This window comes from Epinephelus fuscoguttatus, linkage group LG1, assembly GCF_011397635.1.
Source record: "Epinephelus fuscoguttatus linkage group LG1, E.fuscoguttatus.final_Chr_v1".
Taxonomy (NCBI): Eukaryota; Metazoa; Chordata; class Actinopteri; order Perciformes; family Serranidae; genus Epinephelus; species Epinephelus fuscoguttatus.
The window spans coordinates 19,847,834-19,860,707 of record NC_064752.1 but is presented as its reverse complement, the minus strand read 5'-3'; the positions used below and the strand labels follow the sequence as shown (position 1 = coordinate 19,860,707).

The window sequence follows — 12,874 nt, the reverse complement described above, 5'->3', positions numbered from 1 at the left end:
GCATCTTGGCTCTGTGTGAAATCATTTATTGTGACTCAAAGGAACCAGAAGAGGGCGACAGTCTGTCACTGATATCCCCATCTGACAAGCCTCTCTGTCCGGGTTTTGTTAGGGCTTTGGGGCCTTGGGCTGCCTGGCACCTGCCATCTCCACCATGGACCCGCACGGAGACACACATGGACCATCATAAAGCTAAAAGTCAAGGTTTGTACCCAAAATAACTGCGGTGTGTCTACTCAAAGATAATCACCTCTTTTATAAGTAATAACAACAAACTTTATGTACACAGCACCCTTCAAAACAAAGATACAAAGTGTTTACATGGCAAAAATCAAGATTAAGATATTGCAGTACAATTAAATAAGGTAATTAAAGTACAAAAAGATGAGAATCAAAGTGGTGCAACACAAGTCTCAAAACAAAATTCAACAATAAGTAAATACAAAGAAGAATCTGTTGAAATGATAAAAGCTCTATCTAGCTTACATTGCATAACCAAATTTAACCCTTCAGTGTGTGTAGGGGTTAGGAATGTTGTGTTCATTTGTAATATGGGCAAGCAAAAAGTTATGGTATTGAAATTAATTGTAGGATAAGATTACGGACCGACAACTCTAATTTTGTGGGATTTTCTCTGCTTAGTTTGGATCCCCCTGCTTTGGTGAATACCCAGAGGAGTCATGCAGAGTCAGACCCTTAAAATCCTCTGGACCCACAAGTTCAGAACCTCCTGCCCAACTAATAAAGCAGCACTTCCATTAAATATTTCAGTACATTTTCCACCTTTCCATCACTTCCTTTATTTCTGTGGCTCGACAATTAATCCCATGATGGTTTGCCTGTAAACCCCCACTGGCCACCGTTGAAACACAGCTCGGATTCTGATGGCTTCATTCACTGGCATCAGCGTGTCGGTGTGGAGAAGCGTGTTTTGCCAAGTGCAACACAAAGTGAACCGGCCATGACAATGAGTAAAGTTGTCTCCCATTTGAACTCCCAAACCTACAATCACAGCAGTATGATTTATCTGTGACCAGAGTATATACCCCTCCTGCTCATTATTCATACTTTCAGAGTTAATTCGCCATGTTCTCGGGACCTTCATTTGTCAGTTGAAAGCCTAAATTTATTGACCTTTAACGTGATAATGTAAGTGTTTTTATTGAGCCTGTGGTTGAATCACTGACTGAATGAGATCAGAAAATGAATACCATCTTAGCAGTACATCCAAAATGTATGCACACATTGACACACACATCCACAAACACACTTTCCTTTTCCCAGTCTTGGCCTGGTGCATTATGTGTGGTTCTTTGGTTGCCAAAATCATCAGTAGATATCTTCAAGCATGGAGCGGTATGAATGCTCTTTTTCCCTCCTTCCACAATATGATGTGTTTCCTTTTTTGTGTGTGTTTTGATCCCTCTCTTGCGGCCAGGCTGTGCTGTGGTGAGGCGCGGGTTCGAGTGGCGCTCCTGTGTTATTTTTGGCAGCAGCAGTGGTTGGTGGCTGTTGAGGAGAGAGGAGACAGAAGGGGGATAGCATGAAGCCCAAAAACCGAGGCTGTTTAAGGGATTTCTGTCTGAAGGAATTGCTTTGTAATGATCAGAGACTCATTATGGATGTGTGCGTGTGTGTGCACCCATGCATGAATGCACGCACCCAGAAAAAGACTGGCATGCACATTCATTCATTTAGCACTTCACAAACACCTCATATACATGTTCTCATTCTCAGACCACACACTCAGAGTTGCTAAATTGCTTAACATGTGAAGTGCGTAGTTTTTTATAGAATCAACGCCGTCCATGTATGATTGAGCCGACATTTTAATCTGCCAGCACATGTAGATGTTTGGCCTTATTTATTTTTCATAGCCCATCCGTTCCTGTCACATGGGAACTATTTCTTGTTTGTCAACCACTTTTGGTAATGCTCTCTCTCCTCTGTGGGAGTCAGTCTGAGACATGCCGCCCGCTCAGGCAACATGCAGTGTCAGACATTCACGCTCCTCCCTCTACGCTTCTGAAAACACCATTTGAAAAAGATTTTCTCCAACTCTATTCTTGGCCACAGATCAAGAGAACGTTATTACTCTACTTTATTTATTTATATATTGTGGTGGTAATGTGTGTGAATGTATGCGTGCGCGCATGAATGTGTGTGTGTGCGGGTGAGTGATATGTAATTGTGTATGTATGTGTGTTAAAGCCACAAAGATATTTCAATTTCTTCAGAATATTAAATAAACATGCAGCAGCAGCAGCAGCTTCAGTGAAGCGCTGCCTGCCAGTGGGTTTTGGGTTGGATGGGTGGCGGTGCTGGTGGTGAAGGGGGAGAGGGGGTTTGTGGCCGTGGCTCTGGGGGGGTGAGGCAGCTCATGGTCAGGGCCCCCGCCGGACACACTGGCGCCTCGCGCTGGAGGACTTCTGAACCACCACACTCCTCCACCAAAACCCTGCCAACTCTGGCTCGCTGCTCTTGCTTCCAACCCAAATCACTCAGTTCTCTTTCTGCATTTTGACTCTCTCTCCCTCTCCCCGTCTGTCTTGCTGTCTCTCTCTCTCTCCTCTCCCTCCTTCCTCTTTTTCTTTCTTCAGTATCCTCATCCAGCTGATCCAAATCCAGATTCATTTGCTTCGTGGCCGCCTTCTCTTTTATCACTTACCGCTATACTTTTAGCGGCAGGTCTATGTGATTGTGTTTTTCTCTACCTTTGCTCCTGCGTGTTTTGTGTTTTTAGTTTTCTGCCATCCCTTTTTCTGCACCGTCTCTCTTAAATCCCTTCACTTAAAATGTTCCAAGGAAGTATTTAGTGGCTTGAAAAAAGAAAACAAGAATGGTTTGGGCTGTATGTCAGTCAGAATACCATCATGCCATCAAGATAGTAAGCATTTTCAAAAGGAAAGAACAGTTTATGGGCGCTCTAGATGTTTGTAAGGGTATTAGGTTATAATTGGCCACCAAGTGTTTTTCCAACCATCTCCAATACATATAAGGCTGCTCCTTATGTTAATGAAGAAAAAACTTCCACTGTGGTTAAAATGAAGTGAACCACACCAGCTTTACTGTACTCTCACTATAGATCCCCATAAGTGACCTTAAATCCAAAATGTTTATGTAAAAATATATAATTTGTAACAATTAGTAAATGAACATTACATGGGGAGAGATGCTAGTGATCACTGATAAAGAGCCAAAGTGTGGACTTTAATCTTGCCTTAAGGGACAAATGTGGTCTCGAAAAAAAATTCCTAACTGCACCTACTGCTGCATATAATTGAATTATGGATGTCAAACATCTTAAGTAGAGTGGATATGTCTTTACGTGTCACACATGCAATTTTCTTAACTTAATTTTCCCCTGGAAGCAATTTGTCATCCGGAGGCCATTAAATGGGAAGCATATTATCTTTTTAAAGGGGCACAGAGTCACCCACAACCCTCCCACAGTTCCTATAAACAAAATGGCCTCATTTAGTGCCGCATTTGGAGCATCGGGCAGCGAGGGAGGACTCCCTTTAAACTTTAAAGGCAGTCCTGGGCTAGAAACGGCTGTGACATTGTGTGATTAGAGCTGGAAGTATGAAAAGCAGCGAGTTTGATGATGCAAGCCACACAGACTGCTGTTTGTACTGTCAAAAGTGAGAGGGTGGTCTAACCTCCGTCACCACTGTAATAATGACTCAGTGAGGAGAGATAGGAAGCAATGCTGCAAGATATAAGATTGTTGCATCATCTGGACTCAAATGCGTGTGTGCATGAAGGAAAGCACTTAGGCACATCCATTGTACTTTTCTGTAAGCTTTGAACCCATTGGCTATCGGTCTGATGACAATAGGCCTGTGGGGACGAGGGCTAATATTTCAGGCTGATCCAGTGTAGACTTCCTATTCTGTCATTTTGGCTTATGTCTGTCATAGGCTGTATATAGTTGAACGACATGAGTGCTCCCCAAGAGTGAAGCCAAAATACCTCAATCGCCCCCTGGTGGCTGGCTGCAGTATAGGTCATAAATCCCACCCCCTCTATGTTAGCAGATGGGGCATGGGCCAACTAAAACCTAAAGTACACATCAAATAAATTTTTCCTATTTTTCTGCCATTTTAGCTACTTTTTATCACACTGATCAATTGTTCATTTTCCAGATAAGTTTAATTTTAGTGTGTGCCAACTGGTGTGCTCGCAATCAGTGGCACCAGTTGCGATTGGTCAGACAGGTGTATTAGCGGGAACTCGATACCGCAGAGACTGCTACTACGCAGACTCTGGCTCTAATTGACGCCACCTGCACATGATGGCAGCAGCCGTATCCGGAATATTTTAACTTTATTTTTGTACAGTGGGAGGAAGTTGTCCATCTTTATACAGTCATTAATCACTATGAGCAGATATCTAGATATGAATGCAGGTAGATTTGAAAAAAAAGCTAATATAAGCTAACTTGTCGTCAGACATGAGCTGATGTGTTCTAAAATTGCATTTTGCCAAACGTGTTCAGCCTCTATACCCAGTCTGTTTACCTGCCGTTCAACTGTGATTAGTCTGTACTACTCAGATTACAAATGGAAACCAGAGCACCTCTGATACTTTTGATACGGAAATCTTGTTGCCTTGCAAGGGCTGCACAATCACTTGAAATATTATTGAAATTAAAAAATGGCCACAGATGCCTTGGCCTACAAATCACGTTCCAGGGAACACACTTGTTGGGTACAGACCTCAGCAAAACTCACATCATCATCGTCTTATCTTTTTTCAGTGAAAATGAAATGTAAACTTTGCCATTTCTCCCTAAAATCACGACACATATCGCAATTGCAATGTGACTTTTTTTGCAACCTGTCACCTGCAGATTCTGCATACGTATGCAGATATCTGTCTATAGAGATAAGCTCTTTGAAACATGGTGCTGTTTCCTTTCCTGACATGTACATGATGGCTACAAATGATAAGCAAGGTAGACATAAAGTACAGCTGTATGATAGCCTGACCTTTTTACCTCTTGCCCTCTCTTATCTGTTATGTTTTCCTCTTAAACCTCTGTCTTATTTAGCTCGACCTCTCCTTCTTTTCAGGTCATGTTATGGTTCACTAAGGTCACTTTACCTTTTCCCTATACCAAAAAGCCTTATCTTGTTTTTACTTATGGCCTGACTGCTGAGCCTCTGGGCGTGCTGACATTCTTTTCCCTTTCTCCCCCCCTGCTCCATCACACCTGCAGACACCTGTGCTTTTGTCCTGCATCCCACAAACCCACAAACCCCCCCGCCCTCCCTGCACTCCCTGTGCCTGTGGCTATGTCACAGCACAGTCCCATTGTTTTACTCGACTATTCAGTTAGGACCAGATAATAACAGGAAAAGGGGGTTCATTAGCATTTGCTTCAACACATCATGATGAGTTGTTCTCCCATTTTAAGCAGCTGGGATCTCAGAAAGTTTGAACTCCCTGGAGTAACTCATTAAGTTTATGTAACTCATCAAGTCTTATGGCTAAACCAAACACTGCTTGAGTGGATGTTTTAAAATTGCCTCTTCGTGTTAGTTAGGTCGGAAATGGGCTGTGTGATGACTTTAACTGGTGTGTCTGGGATCCTCTGGAATAACCTTTTTGGTCCTAACAAGTCTGGGTGTATTGCAGCGATTTGTTTCTGTAAATGGAGTACAGGGGCACGAGTGGGCAAACCATATGGAACAGATTGTCCAGCTTCTTCTTTTGCCCCTATGTGTCACTACATGTATATTTTTCTTTTTATGACCGTATTTGAAGCAACACTTAATGTTTCCTGGCTTTCTAAATAAAAGAAGTAAAAATAAAGTTAAGGCTACAGTACGCCACCACCACTGCTGAGGGATTTAAAAACGGCAGAAAATACCAGTAGCAGCAGAGGTTTTAAAAGCCACTGACCGTCTTCTTAACCCCCCACCCTCACTCACTGGCCTGACACACCCTACCCATACCCCATTCCCCCTGTTTGCCTTTTATGTTGTGGACTCGACCGTGCGCCCACTTCAGACCACCATAAACATATCGGTCCCTGATGACAGAGTCGGCCCCGGGACGTTTTATATAAATTGACCTCAACTACAGCTCATTAGAAGCCCTAAATTGGAACCATGCAGCCTGGGAAGTGTAAATGTTACAACAGGAGAGTCAGTAGCTTCAGGGGGGTTCCAGCTGCACAGGTCTTCATTTCTGTCTGTGATGAAATTCACTTTTATGTAAAAAAAAATATTGTTATCCATTGTGTTTATTCTTTTTTTAGGATTGGTTAAATTGTATTGCTTATGGGGATGTTGGTGCAACATATTTCTGAAACTGTTTATGTGCTCATCATCTATTTCAACCATCACCTGTTCTTCACATATTATCAAGATTCCCCCTTTGAGCAGTTATTTGTCTGAAGCCAATATAGTACACAACACATCTGCTGTAGGCGTCATTTCCTTAGGCTATCGCTCTTTTAATGCAGAGTGGAAAGTCCACCCACCTCAAGTATTTTTATTAGTCTGCAATATAACCCAATTGACCCGACTGGGCAGAAAGACACACCAGTGTTTTAACTTTAACTCACACTAACGCAGGAAATCTCCTGTGGCAGCACGGTCTCAAATTGGAAGATTTTTGACAGACTGTGAAACATACTCGAGGCTCAGCTCAGCCTCTAGTATCTCCACATCATGTCTTTCGTCCTGCATCCTGCCTTAATTGGGGTCCTTTGTTTGACCGCCTCCCTCAATAAACAATACAACCACAGCTCCCCTGTCCTAATCCCCTCTTCTCCTCTCTCCTGATTCTGCTGGAGCATCGCTCTCAGTAATTACCCCTCTCAAGCTGGAGAGTGGAGTAATTGTCTTGAGTGTAACTACAGTGGCTCTCTGAAAGGGGGTCATTGTGTGGAGTTAAGACTTCACTTCAGTGGACGGCTTTGTTTGTGCTGCAAAAGATAATGAAAGTATTTGGTTGGCCATGGTGAGATGGAAATACAGTAAGATATGAAAAGAATGACAGTGTGTGAGGAGAGGAGGGGATGAGGTGTGGAGGAGAGAGCTTCATGCTCAAGGAACAACTCCTTTCTTTTTTTGCATTTTAAAACACCTTTACATACAAATAACACCAGTGAAAAAAATCCTTTTGAAATTTCTTTACTTTTGAAAGCACCAACATTGTCATGATTTCACACCACAACTTTTACAACAGGTTTACCCTTACGAGGTTTAATGCTTTATCAGTATTTACAGTACCTTATACACTACTTTCACAAATCAGCAAACAGTGGTAGTTCAATTCTACAACGAGCAAAATTATGGACAACAAATTAAGCTCTTATGTTTAACTTTATACTGATGCAACTTAGAGATCTTTTTTGTCTTGGAAAGTTACACAAAATATAGAAAATACATAAAAAAGTACAAAAATAACACACCTAACAATATCTATATATTGTTGTAAATATATAGTATGTACAAACAAGGAGAAGCCCTTATTAATCATAACTTTGCCAGGTGTGGAAGACTTCACAATTAAAAGAGTATACTGAAATAGTTTACACGCACATCTAACTTCAGGATCTATAAATAAATCTTTAAAAACACAGCCCCAAACTCCACCTTATAACTAATAAATAAGAGAAAAAAAAGTCTTAATTTAATGCATTTTCTTTTCATTTTGGCCAGCTTCAACCATCTTGCATTTATTCAGGCATTATATTTCCTGCAGGGTGCAAGATTATCTTCCATGTGTATAATTTAAGACATAAATTAGATTATTTATGTAAATATGAAATTAAATTAGACATATAAGAAGCAAACAGCAAACAAAAGTAAAATGCAAAACTCTTTACATCAAGACATCTTTGGCAATACGAAGCAGTAAGTAAGACTGTCCATTGATTGTTTCAAGAATAATGAATAAGTATCAAAGTACAGCTGTAAATCAGATTTTTCTTTAGGCATGCAATGCTCCATCAACTCCACCATCCTAACCATAAGTCTCCTTCTAAAACTACTTTCCTTTTGCGGCTTCAGAGCTCTTTTCCTTCTGCTTTCGCAGATTAAATTTCCCCAGTGGTTTGTCTCATTTGAAAGGCAGAAAATGTGTGCATGAGTGTGTTTACTTGTGTGAGTGTGTGTGCGTGTATGTATGAATTCTATATGCTTGCACATTTCCTCACAGTTATTTCTGTGCTCGTGTACGTGCACATGCGCGTGTTATATTTGTTTCCATGTACATCATGGCTCGGTTGCTCATATTTATGTGTGCGTTTCTGTCTGCCTCCGTACATTTGTGCATTTGTGTGTGTGTTTGCAGGCTTTAGTTTCCTTTTATTGGCGTGTGTGTGGTCCACAGATAATGAAGTGATTGCTACCTGCAACATGCTCAGTCATTTATCATATCAAGTCTTTTCAAACATAGTCTGATATCCTTTGTATGTCTTGAAACAAAATACTGTCTTTTCTTACTTAAAAGGTGAATTTTTTCCACCATAAAAATCTAACGAACCACGTCTCACAATAGCACTGGATACAAGTCTTAACAAAGTCAGATCTCCAACAGTCCACTGCTGTTCTCCACTCCATTAGGTGTGCCAGTCTTCTCATCTCCATTGGTGATTTGGTCAGCAACAGGATTGTTGGGGACAGCGCTGGCGTTGAGCTCTGTGGTCTCCTCACTCCGAGGATCTGTCTCTCCCTCCACAGCTACAGCTTTCCCCTGCATTGCAGAATCTGCGTGGGTCTTCTGGTGCTTGGAGAGGTGGTCGCTGCGTGTGAAACGCTTGTTGCACAGTAGGCAGGTGAACTTCTTCTCCCGCGTGTGGGTGCGCACGTGCCTCTCCAGTTCGTCCGAGCGGGTGAAACGCTTCCCACAGAACAGCCAGTTGCAAACAAAGGGCCGCTCACCAGTGTGCCAGCGCAGGTGGGCTTTGAGGTGGGAGGCCTTGCCATAGACCTTCCCACAGCCTGGGATGTGGCAGCTGTGAACGGGCTTCTTCCTCAGGGATGCAGCCGAGGCCCCCAGCCTCTCCAGCTCCTGGCAGTTGGGGCAGTCACATGAGGACCTGGTGGGTGCACCTCCTCCGCTGTAGCCCCCTGATCCCCTAGCAGGCTTTAGGCCCATGGGGCTCTCAATCAGCCCTGCACTTTGCACAGGCTTGGGCTTGTACATGTCCTGGGGCAGCATGTGTTGAGAGGGCTGGAGGAGGTGTGAGGAGGAGCCCAGTCCCACAGAGGGGTAAGGAGCTGGGTTGAGTGGTGTAAAGTCGGTGCTGTAACTGGGCAGCTGTGGGCTAAGGGAGGCCTGGGGTGCCACAGGCTGCAGGGAGGCCTGGAGACCTCCGTCCGTCTGAGGCTGAGTTGATGACAGCCAGTTGGAGTTAGGGTGGACATCCCACCAGGAGGACGTGGCATTCGCGGGAGCAGCAGTAATGCCAGGGTGGATACCGGCTTTATACCAGGAGCCATAGGGGTGTGTCATATCCAGCGAGGTATAGACGCTGGTGAGGCAGTCGGCTGTAGCGTGGGCCTTAGACACTAAAAGAGACGGGTCCTGGGAGATGGAGGTTTGGAAAGAGTGGGAGAAGGGGTTATATTCTGTAGTGTAGCCTCCGGCTGAAGGAGGGGGGCTTCCAGTGGGGGTAAGCAGCCCGCCACCTCCTCCTCCTCCTCCAGCTGTGGTGAAGGAGCCAGTGTAGGAGTCCGCCAGGCCACTGCCGTCTGCGGTCCGTCCGTTCTTAGCTGTCTGAAGGTCAGAGGTCATGATGTAGGGCTTCTTTACTGGAGTAGCACTGCCGGTCTTACCGGGTGTAGCCGAATCCCTGACGGGGCTTGTGCTGCCAAACTTGTTACAGGTAGCAGTTAACATAGCCAGAGGACTGGAGCCATAGCGTGCGTCTTCCTGGGGAGGAGGAGACAAGGGAGAAAATGAGACTGTCTGTCTGCAGGAAATGGCTTCTTGCTGCTGCCGCTGCTGTCAGTGTCAACTCTAATAAAAAACTTATGTCAGACTGCCACCGCTGGCTTTTCCTGCTCTCTCCGTTTTCAAAGTGGTCAGGGCAATTTGAAGCAGCGAATGTTTACGCTTGTGAAGGTTCTGCTCTGCTCAGCAAAGGAGGAATTCCCTCAGTCTTTTGTTTCACTTAAACCACTCTCTACATGCTATTCTTAATTTTGCATTCATGTTTTCTTTTAACTTTTTCCACCTGTCTACACGGTCTCCAACATACATAAACATATGTAGTGTAAACATGTGTAGGCGCTGTACTATTAGCAGTAACTGTGTCTCATTCAAAGCAGATCCGTATGTCTTGTCAAAACTGTTTATTTTCTTAAGGGGTCAAAGACAAGTGAATGGTACATTGTGTGACATAGTCTCACCATTCTTCCATTTCATTTTCTTACAAATTTGTATGTACCATTATCTCTTATTGTCATATTGATTATAAGTTTGTGACATTTCATGTGAACATGCAGAATCTTCAAAATATTTTTCACATTTGGATTATATCTGACTAAAACTTACTCCCAAAATATTTTCACTTTACATAAAAAATATATGTGATACCTCTTTTTCTAGTGTTATGCCTTTTCATGTGGCAGGTAACTAAACACCATAGCAAAAAATATCAGAGCCGCCGTGTCTGACTTTGCTACCACACACTGTACACGTGGATATAACAAATGAAAATTACAAAATTCCCACACTAATATTATTGCACTCTAAACTGTATGTTACCTGTTGTGGTATACTGTGGTAATTCTGTGGGGATTAAATATGTTGTAAAGTTTCAGTCCAGTCTTAGCCTGTAACTTTGAATACGTGTGAACAGAAGATTATCATATATCTAAGACATGAATCGTGGTCTTTCCATTCAGACTAACTCTCCATTCAGAGGTGATTAGTGGTTATCTGTTTCTCTTCCAACAAGCCCCGGGGTCAGACCAGTTTTCAGGTTTCATCACAGACTTTTAGTTCTTTTACAGCTCCTACAATCTCTGCTGCTCTTCATTTCTTGCGCCTTCGAACAACTGCACAGCTTCTCATGGCCATGTGAGATATCTTGTACTTAAACAATCTTTATGACTCTCTCTCAGATATAGAATTTATTCCTATGCCTAGAGGAAATGTAAATACTAAGCTTATTCAGAGAAAAACAGAGGTTAAACTGTGAGTTGTAAAGTTTCATGGTACTGAGCCAAACTCTGTCAGCAGCTCACCCTTAAGTTGCTTCAAATCAAGATCTTTCTTTATTAATGCACATTCTGATTTTCATGATCCTGTTACGTCACAGATTTATAATCAGTCTTATATTATTCATCAGTAGTCAGATACCTTTAAACCAAACTGGGATGTAGGCTGCCTCACTTCAACTTCAATATAAATTCTAGCTGGAAATACAACAACATGCACATCATAAAAGTTGAGTTTGTGTTAAAGAAAAAAAGGAGAAGAAAAATCTACTTACAATCACATTCCCTACCTCCAGAATAGATGCGGCCATCCCTGAGAAACAAAATCCTTAGGAAGCTGAGGGGAGCGGGAGAAGCGCAGCTCGGAGTCCCGGGACAGTTTGGAAGAAGTTGGGCACTCACGCGGGGAAGTGTTTTGAGGCACGGGGAGCCCGCCCCCTAATTACAGGCTATGGGCCCTTTGAAGACTCGCTAAGAGGCAATAAAAGCTCAGAGATGGAGGGAACTGGATGGAGATTGGTGGATAGGAAGATGACATCCCACCTCCCCAAACGGAGAGTGTCGAATCATTTTTCAAGATAAATGCATGAATGGGTTACTCATCAATCACCATGTGGACATTATTTCAGTTTCACTGGCATTATTTTTTCCACTGGGATTAGTCCAGTGGAGTCTGAGGGGAAAGACTACAGTTTAACATCATCTCACGGAGAATTATCTTGCCGGATAACAGATTTAGACACGCTGTAAAATGTGTTCATGCTGTTAGACACATTACTATAGGAGCACTGTAAATAAGGAGTGAAACACCAACTAAAGCTCTGTCCTCTGGAGAGAGGAAGAATAACAAAAGAACATGTAGCCTCGGCCTGCACCACATAAATAAAAAAAAATTAAGCTGACTGAGTCTGTGGTTTCCATCCGAGATTTTATTATTCTGGTTTCAACCCTCTCTCTGTTTCCAATATTCTTAAATGCAGTTAACTGCCTTTTTAGACATTAACTGTGATGGTTAAAGAGACTGAACTACAGAGACAAGCGAAGCAGGAAAGGATCAAGTCATTAAATAAAATAAAGAAGAGATTATCACATCAAATAAAATGAATCCAAACGGGGAATTTAGGACGGTGGAAAAGACTGGCAAGGATTGTTTCCTATAGTAAGACGTCTGATGAAAAGAAGGAGAAATGAGAGAGGAAAGCTCACAAAAAGTTTGAAAATGTAAAATATATAAAGTCTTGCCAAAACTGGTTGCAAAGTGGTATTTCAGAATTGTCCAAATAACTTTCTGTCATTATTGATTTTTGAGAATGGGATACAAGTCTTTCAGAGGAAAATATGAAAATAGGCATTGGCTTTATTTTGCTGACAATTTAAAATACATTTTGTCCCCAGACTCCATGTGAGCCAGTGGCAGTGGTCTCTTGCCAGTTAAACTAAATGTAAACCATTTTAAAATCATGATAAAAGTCATAACTCTCAGTGATTGATTATAAAACTTTAGGTTCTTAAAAATATATTTATATTATTTAAATATATATTTAAATACAAAATATTCACACAAACCCACCAAAGTTTATCTCTCTTCCCTTTTCTAACACAATTTTATATTCCATAAATTTACATATTCATACACATCATAGTAGAAAGAAACACGTATATGTAAGTTACATTTAAAAATCTGG

The 12,874-nt window shown here is 42.3% G+C and overlaps 2 protein-coding genes across 7 annotated transcripts in view; one reads left to right on the top strand and one right to left on the bottom strand.

Annotated features, from left to right (window-relative positions):
• igsf8 (immunoglobulin superfamily, member 8) overlaps positions 1-12,874 on the top strand; it is a 64,524-nt gene that overhangs the window by 472 nt on the left and 51,178 nt on the right. For all 5 annotated transcript variants that reach the window (XM_049591762.1, XM_049591787.1, XM_049591754.1 and 2 more), the window contains one exon: positions 113-204. The gene's annotated coding sequence lies outside the window, so the exon portion shown is untranslated. The remainder of the gene's footprint in view (positions 1-112; positions 205-12,874) is intronic.
• Positions 8,545-11,500, bottom strand: sp7 (Sp7 transcription factor). 2 transcript variants are annotated; one of them, XM_049591815.1, is made up of 2 exons: positions 11,465-11,500; positions 8,545-9,897 (listed from the first exon to the last, which is right to left on the bottom strand). In XM_049591815.1, the coding sequence occupies exons 1-2, from the start codon at positions 11,498-11,500 to the stop codon at positions 8,545-8,547; spliced, it is 1,389 nt and encodes a 462-aa protein (XP_049447772.1). The 2 variants fall into 2 exon arrangements, with proteins under 2 accessions (XP_049447772.1, XP_049447779.1); XM_049591822.1 differs by having other exon boundaries at positions 11,480-11,500.

Coding starts and splice junctions, on each gene's coding strand:
- sp7 (XM_049591815.1), bottom strand. CDS start 11,500: ATGGCCGCATCTATTCTGGAGGTAGGGAATGTGATT. Junction 9,898..11,464: donor TGGAGGTAGGGAATGTGATT/GTAAGTAGATTT, acceptor CCTCCTCCCCAG/GAAGACGCACGCTATGGCTC.